Genomic DNA, 18,127 nt, shown 5'->3' with positions numbered 1-18,127 from the left:
CGTCTTTTCACATTCTGGACTCGGCTTACCAAAGGTCCTTGCCTTTGATACGCTGTCGACTTAGTAGTGGCTTTATTGAGTTCTCAGGTGCTGCTGGGGACGTGAGGAAGGTGATTCACTGTGATAGAGGATGCGCACGTGGAGGGCCTTACGGAGAGCTATTGTAAGGGCTTGGGGCGTTTTCTTGGACGAGGGTGGGCGGACTTGACAAAGGTACTCACTGCCGTATCGTTGGCCCTTTTATCTAATGTGCCAGCTCTACGGACACGAGAAACTCTCCCAATTATCTTTCTCATTTACTGGCCCGATGTAAACCTCAAGGGAAGGATCTATAACGCAGTCCGTACCCGCGCGCGAGGAATATAGGCTACCGATCCCATTAGGCTCGTCAACACGCACGCTGGCTCTACCGCGCTGTTAGGGAAGAAACTGAACTAGTTCGAGCTCCAGACGCCCTCACCTTTCTTATTTTCGAAGTGTGTAGATTGTGGGGTGCATGCATTGAGTATCGACCCCAAATCTTTTCCTTGGAAAGTAATGGACTACATTTCGTAACTTCTAAGCCGGACTCTGTCATGACTCTGGTCCATGATGAGTTTTGATGCTGCTAAAGTTAGCGCGAAGCTACGTACAAGAGCATGTAAGATGTAAGGCGGTCTAATGTTGATAGAAAAAATAGTCGGGCGTCGGGGAGCCCTCTGCTACGGATTGCTGAGCACGGCTATAGCAAGTAGTAGCCAGCAGTGATGACCAGGTATGGAGGGCACACCATCATGGTGCAATAATAGAAGGCAATCGTAGTATCGTTAGAAAACGTTCAACAGGTCTCTTGATTATGATTCTCGCTAGGATACGCCGAATGGCCCGAATACATTCAGCTGTTACAGGCACTTCTCATATGTTATTAGAACCACAAGTCAATCTCCAAATAATGCACTCTAGCTCCGTCGCTCCTGCACGTCTGCTGAAACGGCTATCCCACGTTGCTTTCGATATTAGTCTTCTTGTTGAGTAGAACCGCAGTTATGCCGTCGCTGATCTCGTGAATAGTGTCGATTCGATTGGGCGACGCGTCGCTGCGCCTTGTATATTTTGGCACCATTCCCTACTAGGCTGGCCCTTGAGCTTGAAAATATAAATCCGCAAGCTCGCTGAACGGCCATTTGCTGTCAGCAAGCCTCAAAATCTCCACGGTGGCAGCGCGTTGCTCTTGGACGTCCTTCTTCTCCTCTTCCACCTTGTTGAGCTCAACCCGTTTCGCATCGAGTGCTGCCGAAGCGCTGTTCAAGTTTCCTTGCAGGTCGTGGGCGGTTTCCAGAATCTTCTCTTGCTTCTGCTCAACCTCGGCCCATTGGTCTGTGTGCATCGAGGGGGGGAATAGGTTCGTAATGCCAGCCTGCGCCGCGATGTTGCTGGCATCCCTAAGACTGGCATCAAATCTTTTACGGAAATTTCGAGTGCTCGCCAGACGCTCCTTGGAGCTGGCGAGGAAGTCGTCAAGAGTCTCCTCGGACGTAACGAGTTTGGAGACTGCCTTCTCCACCTTTTTGAGCTCCGCTTCGGCATTAGCTAGAGCTTTGCGAGCCCCCAGATTCCTGCCCTGAAGCTCGTCCTCACTCTGCGTGAGCTGGCAAATGAAATGAAGCACGTCAAGCGCAGGTTTCGGTGCCCGTTGTATGGCGTTGCGCATCTTCTGTCTCGCTTCCTCGCGCCTTCCCGCAGCCGGACTCTCACATTGCGAGTTGGGAGACGATTGGGGCTGCCTCTGCATGGCGTGTCCTGGGCTATTGCGGCGCACAGGAGTGGCTCCATACGATGGACGCTCAACCGTATGCGCGCCGTCCGGGCGATCGTTCTCTCTGGTAAGAATATCGTCGACTTGCTGATATATGTTGAGGCTGGACCGACGAGTCGCTGCGGAGATGTCGGAGCCCTGATCGATGTTCACGGTAATCGATACTCCAGACGGGCTTTGCGGCGGCAGAGGTAAGAGTGAGACTCGAGGCTCCTCGCTATGAACGTCGGGGATCAAAGCGCGCGATCGGTTTGATGACGGCAAAGGAGAAGGGGCGACTGGAGGCGTCTCGGTGCGTACGTCGGGGTTCGGAATGCGAGGTGGGCTTGACGCCAGCAGAGGTGAAGGCGCGGCTCGCGGTCTCTCAATTTCAACGTCGGAGTCCCCGTTGGGTTCGGGCAAAACGTCAACGCTCCCATGCGCCTCCGTCTTCCTCCGCTTCCGTCTAGAAGCCCTAGCCGACACCCTTGCGACTGGCTTCTGCGCTAGGATGGCGGGCTCGATCTCTTTCCTGAAATACGCCTTCAGGTCGGACGTAATGACGCTGTGCTTGCCGTCGCACTGCAAGAAGACGGGGCGGTTCGGTTGTCGAAGCTGGGGTAATCGATTGTAGTACAGCTCGGGAAGCTTCTGGGTGACCTCGTCGAGCGTGCTGTGTGCGGCGACTCGGCGAAATTGCTCGACGAAGTCTCTGCCTGGCCGGCTCGGGAGGGGAAGGCTCTCACGGAGCGAGTCCAGCGCGGACTTGCCCCAGCTCTGGTATATGTCGGCAATGGCTGTGAGCTTTCTGCTCTCCGTCACAAGGTCGACATCGACCGGTGCCGTTCGCTTTGCCAAAGTGGCTACCTTGAGCCGGGCGAGGTGGTGCACTCCCCACCAGGCTGCAGCAACCCAGAATTCCTCGCGCTCGCCGACGGTGGCGCTCTCGCGAAGCGGCTTCAGGCGGTCCAGATGCTCACTAAACGCTTCCCTTGCCGCTGCTGTGTCTTTCGCACGGATGCTGGCTTCGAGGGATTGGGTGAGAGAATCGACCAGCTGGGCCACAGGTGAAAGGTCAGACTGGACGGGAGGCATGACGTCGCTTTCGGTCGATGCTTGGGTGGAAGGCGGTGCTTATCGCGGAGCACGACGGTCTTGGCAATCTGCCCGCTACGTTCCCTCGATGGTGATCGGGAGTGCGTGCACTCTTCAGCGCCCGAAGATGCGCGTTGCAGCCAACAAGGCACGGCGTGGCGAGGTCACGACGGGCGAGCCATCGCCGGCTGCACCGCTGCGCGAGACAAGAGGCGGAGGGGTCGAAGTACTCGCCGTTGCGCAGGGAACGTGGCGGCGGAAGTCGCAGTCGAGGCGAGGAAATCACGAGGGACGCAGCTTGCGCCTGCTGGCGTACGATCCCTAGAGCTTTGTTGGTCGAAAATAATACTCTTTGCAGCAACAAGAAGTTCTCCACTGTTCCAGAACACAGGATGAGGGGTGTGCGGCGCGGGGACGACGGGCATGCTAACGAGGGTTATGATTGTGGCCGCGCGAGCTGACAAATCTCCCCACTGTTCCTTCCGAATTGGGCGGGCAGGGCGCAACGAAATGATATTTTCCAAGTGTCCAACGGACGGAGGGATGACAAGACTATAGAAAGCAGAAGCTATCAAGACACTCGAAACGAGTAAACGCCCTCAAGACTTACGCCTCCTCATTGTTCTGCTTTTCAATAGCGACGGTGGATGCGTCAACGGTTTGCGTACCTTGTGCAGCGCGCGGGACATGAATTGCATGTAGCGACCTATACGTCGTTGGAATTTCACGACATGTGAAATCAAGCTTTATGCTAATATAGCGCCGGTCGCTTGACTCCGAGTGGTGATGGTGTGGGCCGGCGGCGGTGGTACTGGCACCGAGGGAGCCAAGCTAGCGACTCGCTAGCGAGTGAGGCCCCGCGTCATGCGACGTAAACACCACCAAGCCCCCCAGTGCCATCTTCCGATCCCACGCGCAGCCAGCCCTGGGTCGCGGAGCCGCTTCGCAACTTCAATCCATACGTTACGAGGCAGCTTCTGCGTCCGGCCCAAGAGACTCTCGTCTCCGCACAAGTCGATGGTGGACAGTGCCTAGCGAACTGCCACGCCCGTGCCCGTCTTCGTGCTCCACCTGAGAGGTCCCACCTAAATGTTAACCGCTTAGCCACTTTGGGGGAAGTCTGAGAGTTTGACAGGGCGCATGCATGCGCTGAAGACACGGTGGTATGGTTTGGGGCTACGTGTGGCCCACGCCCCCAGAGAGTAGTATGTAAAACCGTCCTCCTGACCGCAAAGAATTTCGCCAAACATCGCAGCGCGTTTTCCAAGTCTTCCTGCACTTTTGGCGAGCTCCACACGGCTCCAGGCGCTCTCCCACCGCACTACTCCACGTCCTCTGTCAACCCTTTCAAACTGAAACATTGACCGATCCCGACCCTAGCGCCCGTATCAAGTGCGACCGAAGAGCTTTAGTGCGTCCTGATTGCTCCATCTCCGATTTGGCGCAAACTCCATCGCCATCGGCTTGGCGATTGGCTGTCAGACGTGTTGCTCGAACCTTTTCGACGTCTGATAGAAAACGTCTAGAAAACCAACGTCAAGGGAGGCAAAACCACGGTCTCCGCGCTGAACGCATCGACTGGGCTGTCTCGAGCATACCCAGAGTGTCCGCATCTGAGTCCTCCACCAATATCACTTCGAGGACATCTATCAAAGCCAACACTAAGCATGTGCTACCACTCCACATTTACATTATTATGTACATGACCGTGGTACTATCAAAGCCTGTTTATCCATGATACCTTCTCGGCGACCTAATTTTGACAAGTCAAAATCGATCTACCCCGCTCGCCTGGACGGACTATCAACATCTAGACTGGCTGCCACTCGTCAGCCTTTGCCAGTCCCTTGTGCAAAAAGCTCTCTCCATGGCCTAAATCCATGGATATTCTGCCTTGTTCGTATTTATGCTCGTATTAAGCCGTTTTATGCACAAATGACATCCTACCGTTCCCTAGACTATCAAGAACGCCAACGGCCTGTGCTCGGGAACTGTGAAAACATAGCATGGCGATGATCACGAGGGCGACGACGAATAGGTCAGCGATGAAAATGACGCCCCTATTGAGTCGGGTTTCTGCGACTCGATGTTTCTATCAAGAATGTCCTCCTCAGATCCGTGGCAGAACCTACCACGCCTGGGTCCATTCGAGTACTTCTTAGCACATCCAGTAAAATCTAGCTCGTTTTCGCTGCAATATCTCATGGGCAAACAAGGGTAGGCATACTGGTAAGATGTCATCTACTTTGTAGCACCTCGCACGAGTAAGTGTATGCGCTTCGGGGCTCGTTTCACCATATTGTGTCTCGTATACCGCACCGGTCTGGTGCCACACAAGAGGTCTCGTTGTGATGACCTATCACTGGTTCTATAGTCTCTTCACAATTACTATTATTGCTGTTTACTCTTTCTTCGTAGTTGTGTACTTTGTTTATACTTGGCAATTATTTACGTATGCCCAAAGTTGGTGTTTGTTCACGTTTACTTATTTTTGGTATTTGTTACATTTACTTATACTTTGTATCTGTTTATATATACCTGCTGCCTGCCCTATCTACGATTCATCATCGGATATCTGCAGACCTAAGAAGTCCAGTGGTTCGAACACAGATTATCCCTCGCGTCCAATCAATGGAGGAAGACCAACCAAAAGCCCGGGTCGAAGACCAACATGCGACCGAGAACTTTCGTGAAGTACAGCTGCAGAATACTATTAGTCCCAATGTGAGGGTATTGATAGCCAAGAGCAATTCGCATCTCGCTAACGTGCGTAATGTAGTCTCCATCCACGATTGAGGAAGACGAGGGACACCCACTTTCCTCCGAGCAGCAAGACGGAGCCGTGCAGCCCGATCCGGTGCACAGAAACTGCGGCCCCATGCCCGGCATATGGGCCTCCTCCTCCCCGCTCAGTCCTACGCCAGCACCGACAGAGCCCAACGAAAACGGAAAGCGACCTCTATCACCCACTTCTGACAGCGAAGACAGCGCGCCTGATAACAAGAGGCAGAAGACACAACCTAGCGACAAGAAGGTGGATCTGGGGCTGCAGTGGGGCAAGGGGGTGAAACGCTGGGTACGTAGATTCTTGGGTGCTGGGTCCGAGGGCGATGAGAGGCAACTGGAGGCCAAGCGGGCCGAGGGAGTTGTTGAGCCGGTTCGCGGAGACCCCGGAGGACAGGACGTCGGACCGACGGATGGACGAAGCACCGGAACACCATCTGAAGAAGCAAGTAGTTTGAGTATTGAAGAGGGCGTTCCAGTAACTCGCGACATGAAGGGCGCTGGCGGAAAGAACATAGACAGTGCTAGCGAATCCTCCTTTGATGGGATTCGCAATGGAAACAACGAAATGCAGGACGAGATACAGGAAGAGTCTAGTTGGGAGGAGGATAGCGAGGATGGAGACGTCGTAGAGGATGGAGACGTCGTAGAGGATGGAGACGTCGTAGAGGATGGAGACGTCGTAGAGGATGGAGACGTCGTAGAGGATGAAGACTCCGAGTGAGAATGAGTGTGGAGTGGCGTGAAGTAAAGCCCAGACATGTAAATCTCTCTACCATGGTGGGAAGTCATACATGGATGCCAAACTAGAACCGTAACCCTGGCCTGTGTGGAAAGGGATGTAGACGTTATTATGCCTGATTTCTTGCTCGTAAAGTTACCAAACTTAAAGACTACGCCAGCCTTCCAGTAACGCGCCTCAGGCTTGGTAGTCCTAGTCAGCTCGTTTGTAGTCCCGTTCTTGCCCGTAAGAATGGGAAAAACCATCTCAATCTGAGATAAAGTGAAAGGAGTCAAGCCTCCAAAGGTAGGGAAGGGGTTCTTGTCAGTAGACAATGCAGTTCCAGCACTACTCTTCTTCTTGGACTTAGGAGTGGCCCTGTTCATGTCCTTCACCTTTTCGCTGGGCTTCACCCTACCTGGCCTTTGCTTCTGGACACCGCGGCTCATGGTTGTCTCTGATGATGGTGTGAGGCTATCGTTGGAATTGGGAGAGAGTTCTCGTTGGAACGAGTTAACCTATTGTGGTGGTTTGAGTTATGTACTGTAAAAGCACACTATTGTAATATATATACCTTTAAGCGTTGGCAGAATGAAGGCTATATAATTCAAGGTTGCATTGTGCAGCTTCATTTTGGATAAAAGAGTGCGTGAAAGAATAGAACACATATATATATTGCTCACAGAGGGGTGATAGGAAAATTAGGCAAAAAACTATATCTGGACAAACGGGTGCCTTCTAGGTCTGCATCTAGAGTTTGTTTAGAACTGTCTCATGGTATCCCAGATGTGATGAGTCAACACCTGGTTCATTGTTTACGACAATGGTGATAGTCTCATCACCTGCAAAACACATCCACTTGCAAACATAGTTCCATTCTAAGACTTAATCGGCCAGGCCTACGAGGTTGTGATTTCCCTCCTTGCCTACTTGTTGGAAAACGATAAAAATACGAGATAAACGAAGATGCCATGTTCGTGTACAGAACCACGAATCCAAACTTGCTCAACTACACTATCTATCACGTTCTGCAGACCATCTCTTCACGTCCGTTCGGGGATTCATCTTCTATGTATGATACAGGATCCCTAGCTCATGCAGCCTAGATGAAATCGAACGTGACATCCCGAGCTAAGTTGCAGCTCTCACAGCAATAACGCACGCAGGAAATGTATGCATGACACGGATGAATGGGGCGAGAAGGAGAATCGGTGGGCAACGCGGAAGCTGTCTTGCCTTGCTAACGTGCTTCTTGAGATGGTTGCCTTGTGCAGTCTCGCCGTTACGCGCTGGTTACTGTGGCAGGCCATACGCCATGGCTCTATTCGAGGTCTTTGGCATCGATGGGACGGTCTTTTTTGCAGGTGGAGAATTGGGATAGCCGCAGTCCAGTACCCATCTGTCTGTGCCAGCGTTTGTCTCAGTGACCACCATCTCAGCTTACCCATCCCGTCTCTCAAATGTCAAGCTAATCGGCTCCATCAACATGCTCATCCCGGAGTGATAAATTTAAACAGATCGTGCGTTTCGCCAAAGAGAAGCGAAGCCTGCCTACTAGCGCCTAATCCTGGGTGTCGACGTTAGTAGCGCCTTTGTGCCGTCAATCAATTGCACGCATGTGGGGACATGAATCACAACCAGGGCGCTTCAATCAATCTGCCAGGGATTCCTCTCCATGCGGTCTCACTAAAACTCATAGTGAGACGGACGCATTACTGGGTAAGATCTGTTCCCATCTAATGGGAGAAGATGTCGGAGTCCTGGCCCACACACATCACTGCAACTTTTCAACGTCTAATCACTATTGAGAGCCAAAATGCATGCATTGCTGCAGAGAATGAGTCACCTCACACGTGCGATGAGTCCTTCGTATGTCTGATCGATCCCGCCTGCCAAGCAAGCGTCGACTACATCTGCGGTGTCCCTATCCACCATCTGCACGACGACAGCACCGCGTCGCCATGGGCAGAACGAAACGGTCACAACTCTCAAAGGAACGGACTTGGCTAAGTTGACAACAGCCTCAGCAACTCTGCGATCTCTGCTGTCTGGACTTCTCAAGGCCACAACATCGCCCTGCCGCAGCTCCGCAGCGCTGCCATGTAGTACCGATTCGTCGGCTTGCACGAAGAAATGCAGCGTCCGCAAATTCCGACATGAATCCATCAAGCGCTTCAGGTCCTCGGCTTCCCTTGCCAATGACCGACCTTGAGTTCCTGTTACACTAACCGATAGCTGCACATGAACTAGACTTCTGAGCAGCGGGCCTGGGTTTCCCGTCATGATCATCTGCGCAGCGCCATAGCCGAATTCCAGTCTGCTCGCGGACCCTCGAATGTCGCTTAGATTTAACACGACCACGTTCGTTTCGAGATACTCGTGTCGAGCGATTCTGTAAAGTCTCTTGCAGCAACGAAAGGGTCGTAAGAGACGACGGAACTCCCTGGAGATCTGCCCTGCAATCACGCCTCACGGGTGCTGGAGGGTTTGAGGTAGGTTCTGCTGGTGGTGCTCGTGGACCATTCCGTGGCTGCAGATTCGCGAGAGGAGCTCATCGGAGAGGTCTAAGAGCTTGGTCGGCATAATGCGTTGATGCTTCAAAGTGGGGAATGGTACTGTCGTGGTAGGGCTGGCAGTGTCTATATTTAGCTTGCCGAGGCTATATCGATGACGTCATCGACGATGACATCATTCCTCGTAGCTCTGTTCCCTCACGGCAATCTACTAATTGTCCCAGGCTATCACCTCATCAGCATACGTTGTCGGCACTAGCCATGGTGGAGTTCTAAATTGTGATCCGTTCTCTATGTGATCCTGCCAATACACTGCTAAAGTGCTGGTGCGGTGACAATCTTCAAACGCTCCCATCCTGCGTAGCTGCTGCGACAACTTCGCCGCATGGTGTACTTGATGACGAAGTTGTTACGTTGGTCTCTGCGCGGTTACTCGTTGAGACTGCACCGGTAGTTACAAGCTGGCATGATGTGTGTCCAGAAAATCGTCTTTGCCTTGAGCTTGATCTTCTCAGTCAGAAACTACGATTAATGAAGTTGTGATATTAACCACTTGTGAGACTGTACATGCTTAGCATAGATGTTCGCATTCTTTACCGATGCGGTGCCCCAACCATCAGCGAGCCGCCTGGCACCACTTATCATGCCATGAATTATGGGACACGACAATTTTCTCGAATCTCCTTCGGCGTAGGAAGGAGAAAGACGAGCGTAAGGATCCATAGGTCGATCACGACAGGCCCCGTGAAAGCGCATAGCACGTGAAAGCTGGCGTGGATGTAGTTACGGGTCGGCCGCCTCCAACAGGCTAGGTGCACCGATACCTAACAGCGCATGTCAATCAAAGCCGGAACGCTGCCCCTTTGGTGAGCTGGCATTAGCTGTGGATGATGACTGTCGCTCTCTTTGCTACAATCCCCAATAGCGGAACACCACTATCATTGTCTTCTGGGTGACTTCGCGCGAGAGGTCTCGAAGCTGATCGTCGTGATGCTGGGTCGTTGGCTCGGCCCCATCGATGTCTATTTTGATCCATCAAACCCCCACTAGACGGTTTGACAGCTGAGCAGACGTCTCCCTAATAACCGCGGTGGCGCGATGCAGACCACGCAGATGGTCCTCCGTTTTCTCAAACGCGCCTTGAACCGATGCCACCACTGACAGTTCCTTGAGCATGGCGTTTTTGGGACCCTTGAGCTCCGATGACATCGCTTGCTCGGCCGACGTCAATCCTGGCGTGGCGTTGCTGGTCTGCTCTCTCTTCTTTGAGGCTTTTCCTAAACTCATCGTGTCTTGGGGACTGGCCTGTGAGCTATGCTATAACTGGGCTCCCTTTGCGTTTTCGTGATCTGGCTGCACGGATCGAGCTGCTAGCCTCCCCAGCCGCTCACTGTAAGCCGGTATCGAACGCCTTGGCGGCCGCGGCAGCATGCTAACACAATTGCAATACCGCGAAACGGGTTTTGATGGGCATTTCCAGGATCTCTACGTCGATGGCACGGAGGCGTGAGAATCTAATCTGCCGACGCCAGCATCATTCACTTACTCAAGAAAAGTCTGCCCTACGCTTAGATTGTGTTGTTCGCCGTCGACATCTGCTTTATGCAAGTAAGGACCTGTGCGCGCTGGTTCCAGAGGCTCCCTACGTACCTCACCCCGGTCGTCGACTTGTAGACGACCAGGTGCTTTCTTCGGGAACTCGTCGGCTTCAGAAGCCTGCGACGAGTGTAAAAGGCAACTTTAAGTGCTTTACTGCTGTCACGCAGAGGATTGTAAGGATGTTTACCCACGCGCCGCCAAATGCAACAATGGTTGTGCATTGCGCGTGAGAGGGGCCGGGTCCTTATGCGCTGTGCCAAAGTGCCCCTGGTCGAGTTCTGCTGGTAGCTTTGATATGGAGGCGTGTTGCCTTTACGGGCGGGGTGGAGGGGCCGTTGGCAAGTGGAGATGACGCGTCAGCGTGCGCTACATCAGACCAGGCCAATGCGAGGGAGAACTAACACTCTGACGCAGCAACCCTCGGAACACCTGCACTAAGCTGTATGGGACCAAAGTTTCCCTGGAAGCCTTACGACCTTGCGCGCAGTTTCAGTGCTTCAAGTGCTGCAGGAATCAATTGCTCGCGCCAACCAGACGTTCCCATTTTGGTGGGCACCAACCAGGCCGTGCACCGTTCCCCATCCGACCCTAACACACTTCACTGGCATCGCAGCACCGTATCTTCCCTATTTTCTCCGTACTATTGGCACCACTATGCTAGCGGTACGAGCGATGACTCCGAACAATGAAAGGGTGTGAGTGCAGGGAAGGCAGTACATGACGAGCGGGCGCGTTGCAGGTTGAAAGTCATGGCAGGAAAGCATGTTCATATATAATTAAAGAAAATCGTTCCATTGGGGGAAATGTTGCTCGATGGTATGCAGCTTCTCCCTGCTACTTTCTGCGCCGAGAAAACGCTGACCGTGGCGCCTTTACCTACATACAAGCAGATGAAACTCGAAGCTAGCAGTTGACAGCGGGAAAAAACCGCATCTCGCACATTTTCTACATAGTCCCTTGTGCATGGGGTAAGGCCAGAACATTGCTCAAGGAGAAGAATACCGTTGCCCCGAACCTGCCAATACCAGTCCTATTAACAGCTTCACAATGTGCACGTGAAGATCATGCACAAGGACGTATAAGAACCCTAGTCAACCTTCCGCTTCATCGAGCGCTCCAGATCCTCATCCGTAAGGTCTTGTATTTCCACCGCCCTACTCTCCCGGATGGGTAGCAAAAGCAGACCGCGTGCAGAGCTGTGCAGACACGGGAGGCCCAAGAGGAGTTGCGATGGGGACGAACCAGCAGATGATCGTGGTGGTCTCCTCGTTGGTGGCAAGGATACGAACGTCGGGCTCAAAGATGTCAAATGGGTTGAGCTGGAGTTTCGTGATGCCACCTGACGATACGTGGCGATGTCAGAGCTGCTTCGATCAAAGTGAACCAAAGAGCAGCTTCTCACCTCGCGTGTTTTGAGTCGATTGAGATTGCAATGATGGCATGGCGGCCCGGGTGCGCCTCTCTGGCGATAAAAGCATCACCCTGGAGGAGAGCTTCGTTCTTGCGGCCAGTGTAGGTACCCGGGAAGCAGCGTCGCCCGCCAGAATCAATGGGCTGGAGGAATTTGATTTGTCGTATCCTGGAAGCATGAGCTTAGGGAAACGAGCAATCTGCTCTGAAATTGGTGCGTTGGCCGTGGATGTCAGGACTGGATTAAGGGACAGATCAGTAAGCCCGTTGTGATTACTTATAATCGACATACTGCAAATTCTTACCAATCTTGCGGTGTGTTAGGTCGCAAGCAATCGCTTTGACGGCCACAGAGTGGTCAACAATGGAAAAGATAATGCTGCGTTGCTGCAGCGCTATAGATTGCCCTAGGTTGGGAACAGAGTATTTTCCTTCCAAATGCGGCTGGAAGGCTTTTATGCCCATATTGGCGTGTCCGTCATGTTACTTGCTCTGGGATCTCATACTGCTCACTCATCCCGAACAATAAATCCCTCCTATATTACAGTCAAGGGTGCCGAGTTTCAAGCGCCCGGGCGTTTAGGGTTCTGCCTTTGGTCGTACCCCTATTGACATCTCGATCTTCGGCGTTCCAATCATGTTCCATCACTCTCACACCTCGTACCATTCAATTTTCTAAAGGATATAATTACTTCTTTCCGCAACAGGAGCGAGGCGAGTTTCAACATTTGAGCCTAAACCTTTGCGACCTTGCCATTGATTGTGTTCTATTAGCTCGCTCCACCGAATAAACCACAAAAGCACAATCCATTTACACGATCAGAGTCTTTCGAGTTTCGATATCGAAGCTATGCTACTGCTTGGTAATGCCGCTATAGCATCCTCTCGCTCCCGATGACCTAGAAGGCTTGGTGAGAGAAACTGCGCTGACTAAGTGTTATGCGATTAGCTGAAAGGATAGGCCAATGATGAAGGTCACGCTGAAGGAGTGAGACTTTTAGTCCTGAGGAATTCGTTTTGGCTCATCGTCGGAAGCCCATTCAGGAGCTGGGGTGGGGCCAGCGAAGCACCTCAAAACATCACACACGCCCCAAACTAATATCTTGGTAATGGAGTAGGTATGACGTCCAGGGAAATACGTTCAAAGCCGCTCTGGATGGATTTTGATGAGAGTTTAGGAAATGTTCACACTATGAACACAAGATCCCCCCAATATCGTAAACTGCTTCCACTGCATTCGCCTTCCTTTTGGAATCATTGGGTCAATCGTCATCCCTGTGTCGCGAATCTTATCCGTTCCCGAACATGACCCGAACGTGCATGTGATCATGTACCAGCACTGTGGCGCGAACCTGCCGCCCAAACCGCCCTCCAACGGTCAACACCGAATGAGCAATCAGCAATTTTGAATCCCGTCCATCTGGGCGAAGGGGACTGCGTTTTCACTATCAGAGGACGTCCTCCTGCCTGCTACCTTATCTGTTGGATTGAGGGCATGGAGATTGTAGGCAAAGTAGAGCCTATTACGTGGCGAAGCAGCTAGTGCTAGGCTGGCTCAGCAGGTAACATTGAATCCAGCACCGCCTGGGAAGAGAAAACATTTCAACCACCGAATACGCAGTTTCTAACTTCGGATTTCGAGTTGTAGCCCAGGCTATTGTCCTGGATTTCGAGTTGTAGCCCAGGCTATTGTCCTTCGCCGAAGGGAACGGCGTTAGGGCCTCTTTTCATGTCTGAGAGAGCAACAAAGTCAATGTCGTAGGCGGCTGGATGCCGTTGATAGAGAAGACGAGAAAAGGCCCCGGCTTGCCCTTTATTCACGCTCGGGACGCAAAATGCTGTTCACTTACTTACAAGGTAGAAGCTAACCGTGCAAGCCGCTTCCGACACAGCGGCTGGTAGGCAAAGTAGCAGTCAAAGCTGATAGACTAGCGGTATCGATCGCGCGCTTGCCTTTCCGGGGCTGCAAATAACAGCGGCTCAAGTAGGACAGCAGCCAGGCACCAGGGCTTCAAAGTCGCGGTCATTGTCTAGACCGCGGTTGGGATCCCAGTGTAGCTGTCCTCTGGTGCATCCCGAACCGTATCTCCTAGCGAGGTCCCTAGTGCTGTCCCGTTTAACGCTTTGCAGTACGCAATGTATACCCGACGCTTGCTACTCGGCGCTCGGTGGTATCAAGGGTATAAGTTTTAAACATTTGACTGCAAAGCACAGGCGAGGTGGCGGTCTGGAAACGGCGGTCGCCTCGCGTAGCCATACTTAATAGTTGTCATCGGGAGTGTGGGACGCGGTCAATCGTCATGGGCTTGCTCGCGATGTAGCTGGGCGTACTGTCGCAGGGAATACTGGCTCCTGTCTATGTGCCCGTAGGGGAATTCTCTCGTCGCCGTAGATGTGGTTTAACAGAACCTGACGGTACCCTACGGGTGGCCTTGATCCCGCTCAGAACGAACTAGGCAGGTGTCAAAGTAGGGAACTGCTATGCAAAACGAACGCGGACGTGAAGCTTTTTGACCTCTAGTGCGTGTTCTGGCCGCCCCAGCTTGATCCTATGTCGTAGTAGAGCCACATGGACGACGATGCGTTCCATATAGCCGGCTTGGGCGGGAGCGTTTCGCGAACAAGCGTGCCACGAAGTGTTCGGGAATCGTTCAAGGCGCTGGAGACGGCTGCATAGCTCCGCGCATGCTAAGAGATGTAGACGATTGACGCCGCTGGAGAGGTTGACGATGGAGCGCGAAATTGCAACCTGTGTGCGGGGGATGCCACGGCCGTTTGGGCGCCGGTTGCCTAGCCCCGCGCGTCGCTCGTTGTGCTCGGTGCCTGCGCAGCCCGCGCAATGGCACTGCTGTACTACTTCAGATCTTTTGCCTGCGCTGCGTGTGATAGTTATTGCCCCGTCTTAGATCTGTGCCGCTACCGACGCCAATCTCAGCCTCAGGTTCGCGCTCGAGCTGCAAGGCATTCGTCAGTTCCACCCACGCTGAAGTACCCACCTAGTAGACAAAACAGTAAGCTGGAGACATCGGCAGCAGCGGCACGCCTTCTTCAGCATGGGCTGTCGTCCCGTCGACTAGCACCGAACTACGGCCGTCGTCAACTCCATATTAGTCGTACCAATAACGCTTCGCAGCAATATCCTACACTTGCAGAGATGGGGGCACCTGCAGCGCCGACAGGTCGAACCGTACAATTGACTCTCCACGTCTCACTCTCCGGTACGCTAAACGCCCAGTTCCACTTTTTGACACCAACGGTCCAGCGCCATGGGATTGCATGTTTTGCTCGTTCCTCCGCAGTGATCTTACCATGGTCAGGCATATAAATGCCCGAATGGGTTATCGTTGTAAATACTTCTTTGATGACTTGCTCACCGCTAGGTTTCTTTTGCGAGGCAAACGCTCTTGGTAGATCAGGCGGGATTCCAGGTCCAATAGCCGGCTCCGTTTCTCTGTTTACTTCATCATCTTGAGCCGGCGAGCTCCTGTGCATTTCCTCTTTTCTTCTCATGCTCCCTAAATCTCGAACTTTACCTAAAGCTTATTACTCTGATCCTCCCTGTGCACCATAAACCGCCTCTTGCCTAAAATCACGACGAAGAGTCACCAATGGATCTCTCTACCATCCTCAACCCGATCAACTCCAAAACCAGCGACGCTCAAATTATCACAACATCAAGTCTCCAGACGGCGACGTTTGCGATGGAAGCACCGCGGCAAGCCTCCCACCTCGTACACACCGCACAGGACTATCACTCAGGTTCCCCACCAGCATCTGGTCCTGCACCCTACCACCCAGAACCACCTTCTCGCCATCCCCAACCAGCTTCTCGACCCCGTGTTAGCCTTGCCACGCTCCAACCGTACCTCACCTCCATTCCAGCGCTACCCGACCCCTTGGCAGAGGGACGAGCAAAATTGGAGCTCCCACACCCAGGGACAGGAGCTGCGTTGGCGGACTACGACTACCATTGTCCCTCCTGCATCGTGCCGTCTCCGCCTTGCATCGTCAATGGCTACGTGCCGTTGTACCGGACACGAGCATGGGCTGCATGTGATCGCTGCCACGGCAATCAGCCGCTCCTGAGCTCGAACCCGTTCAGCTACGAAAGCGGACTCGCCCGGTGCCGCGAGTCTGCAGCGCACCGGACCCTTGGACACAGCTCCGACTCTGCCTTGTCGGCCTATCAAGGGGACGCTATTATGCCCGCCCCGCCCGCGGCGTATCCCCCGCTGCCTGAGCATTTCCTTCACTCTGATGTGCGCCACACGCCTGGTTTGTACTTTGGCAGTGATGACGAAGGTGGGACCCAGGAGCAAGACCAACAGCGTGAGGAGCCGTCTCGGGATGGATGCGGCAACGCTGGAGCAGCAGGCGCTGGGGCAGCCATACCGCTAGAAGTGGTGGGTAATGTGACGTTCGGGCGGTGGGTCTCGAGGTACCAAGCGAAGGGTAGAGAAGAGCGTGAATTTGTTAGCATTGGCTGATGAATCTCTTCGCTTTTATCTGAGCTGGTGAGTTCTCATTTGGTTCTCACGTGAGAATCTGAAGTAGTGGAGGTATAATTCGCGTCTTATTGCGAGCTGGTCTGGTTTCATGCCGTGTGGTCTTCTTGTACACTACGGTGTGGGCTGAGTTATCTCGGTGTCGTGCGAGCGTGTACATTGACTGCATGGTGGAGTTTGTCGTCTTCCCTTGCGCCACGTGTTGTGACGTTAGGACTAAAAGTATAATTCAATCTAAATCATTTCAGAACTAAAAAAGGCTACTGAATGTATGCACGAGGTGGAGGACACGTAGGATAATTATTCAAGTAATGCACTTACATGGTTACGTACCAGACAGTTTCCCTACTTGGAGTAGGACGTCTCGTCTTTGTCTAGTCTTTAGAAATAGATTCTAGGTAATAAAACGACAGTAGTGTCGCTCGCCTTTGCATTCAAGGCTTTGGTATATAGTGGAACTTGCGTGTAGTAGTGAGTAGGCTGAGTTCTAATGGCCGTTGGATAGATATCTAATCTTATCGGCGCGGAATGCAGCGCAGCACATCAATAGAGACGTTTTCCTGGATGAAACATAGCCTCAGTGACGGTATCCTTAGTCTGGATGCCGCAGACACCACATTACCCACTCCTTCCCCGCGTCCGCGCCACTGGAAACCCTAGATGCCGTTTGACCCATATTTTGGGTGCTAGCAACGTATTAATGTTTCTATGACGGCAATACAGGGAAGATGGAATGTAGGGGCGAAGTAACGAGTGGAAATCTTTACGACAAATAAAAGCTCTAATAGGCCTGTTGGCTGTATGAACCGAGACACTAACACGATAATATTATTTCTTTTAGAAATCTAATAACGCAACGTTTGCTGTTCCCGAATCCATATAAGTTTGATTATTCTAGTCGTTATCAAGAAGATTAGCGTTGATAGAAGAAGAGATGTAGAATTGGGATAGTAAATTGTTAGGTAAGCCTCGTTTGCGCCATCACACCAGAAATGAAGATTTAGTCTTAATTCCCTTTTTTCCAAAGCCAGGATGGAAATAGGGATTTTCGGATTCTTTATATAATATATTACTTGCGATAGTTAAAGGTGATAAGCTTTATTCCCTAGTTAAGAGGGTTCTATGCGCGATATTAGGTGGGGAAAACTAGATTACTAGCTATTATGTTACAATGAAAATCGTCTTTCCCTAGATGTAGGATATCTATATGGAAAGACGGAGCTAGATATAGTATAGTGTTACGGCGACCACGCCGCACTAGAATTATAACAATAACAGCGTCAGCAGTAATAACTAATAGGATAATAATAATGTAAATTATGCTTATAGTTCTAATGTGGAATATAATATAAACACGTGAGAAGGTCACGTGATTAGATCTATAGATCTATAGATCTGTGGAAGACAGAGCCATAGAGCCAATAGAGCCAGGTTAGATAGCAGTATATAGAGATGACGGATTACCATAGTAATCTATTATTATTAATCCACGATATAGTTATTACATCTAGTTTCCTTACAGGAAAGATTACTTATGACGTTTTGGCAACACAACCTTACTATAGTTAATTAACACATTAACCTAACACAACTATACTACTTCCTAAAGCCCTTATTTCTTACTAGAACCCTATTTAAGGCTAGCTTAGCCCTAAGCTAAGTGACCCCTATTACACTTTAATAATTATATCTTAAGGATAACTATAGGTACGTACCTAGTTATACC

At 51.8% G+C, this 18,127-nt stretch overlaps 6 protein-coding genes across 6 annotated transcripts; 2 read left to right on the top strand and 4 right to left on the bottom strand.

Moving 5' to 3' along the window:
- Positions 1 to 1,108: 1,108 nt before the first annotated feature.
- On the bottom strand, positions 1,109 to 2,869 carry CC84DRAFT_1210780 (uncharacterized protein; the record flags this gene model as incomplete). The annotated part of the gene is made up of 1 exon (XM_018182315.1): positions 1,109 to 2,869. The coding sequence occupies one exon, from the start codon at positions 2,867 to 2,869 to the stop codon at positions 1,109 to 1,111; it is 1,761 nt and encodes a 586-aa protein (XP_018028894.1).
- Positions 2,870 to 5,359: 2,490 nt separating this feature from the next.
- CC84DRAFT_1238521 (uncharacterized protein) lies at positions 5,360 to 6,377 on the top strand (the record flags this gene model as incomplete). The annotated part of the gene is made up of 2 exons (XM_018183946.1): positions 5,360 to 5,593; positions 5,649 to 6,377. Coding segments are annotated over 2 exons (963 nt in total), but the record flags the coding sequence as incomplete, so codon positions are not given.
- Positions 6,378 to 8,202: 1,825 nt separating this feature from the next.
- Positions 8,203 to 8,957, bottom strand: CC84DRAFT_1238518 (uncharacterized protein; the record flags this gene model as incomplete). Its single annotated transcript, XM_018183945.1, has 2 exons — positions 8,203 to 8,766; positions 8,848 to 8,957. 2 exons carry the CDS (start codon positions 8,955 to 8,957, stop codon positions 8,217 to 8,219), a joined length of 660 nt encoding a protein of 219 aa, XP_018028892.1. The 3' UTR covers positions 8,203 to 8,216.
- Positions 8,958 to 9,922: 965 nt separating this feature from the next.
- On the bottom strand, positions 9,923 to 11,030 carry CC84DRAFT_1182130 (uncharacterized protein; the record flags this gene model as incomplete). Its single annotated transcript, XM_018180603.1, has 5 exons — positions 9,923 to 10,192; positions 10,279 to 10,401; positions 10,538 to 10,603; positions 10,889 to 10,925; positions 10,960 to 11,030. The coding sequence occupies 5 exons, from the start codon at positions 11,028 to 11,030 to the stop codon at positions 9,923 to 9,925; spliced, it is 567 nt and encodes a 188-aa protein (XP_018028891.1).
- Positions 11,031 to 11,640: 610 nt separating this feature from the next.
- Positions 11,641 to 12,361, bottom strand: CC84DRAFT_1182129 (uncharacterized protein; the record flags this gene model as incomplete). The annotated part of the gene is made up of 3 exons (XM_018180602.1): positions 11,641 to 11,825; positions 11,889 to 12,134; positions 12,202 to 12,361. 3 exons carry the CDS (start codon positions 12,359 to 12,361, stop codon positions 11,641 to 11,643), a joined length of 591 nt encoding a protein of 196 aa, XP_018028890.1.
- A 3,143-nt stretch (positions 12,362 to 15,504) lies between these two features.
- CC84DRAFT_1223736 (uncharacterized protein) lies at positions 15,505 to 16,383 on the top strand (the record flags this gene model as incomplete). Its single annotated transcript, XM_018183519.1, has 1 exon — positions 15,505 to 16,383. The coding sequence occupies one exon, from the start codon at positions 15,505 to 15,507 to the stop codon at positions 16,381 to 16,383; it is 879 nt and encodes a 292-aa protein (XP_018028889.1).
- Between the last annotated feature and the right edge of the window lie 1,744 nt (positions 16,384 to 18,127).

Source organism: Paraphaeosphaeria sporulosa, assembly GCF_001642045.1.
Source record: "Paraphaeosphaeria sporulosa strain AP3s5-JAC2a unplaced genomic scaffold CC84scaffold_21, whole genome shotgun sequence".
NCBI classification, from domain to species: domain Eukaryota; kingdom Fungi; phylum Ascomycota; class Dothideomycetes; order Pleosporales; family Didymosphaeriaceae; genus Paraphaeosphaeria; species Paraphaeosphaeria sporulosa.
The sequence above is the reverse complement of the archived record's forward strand: the minus strand, read 5'-3'. Positions and strand labels throughout refer to the sequence as shown.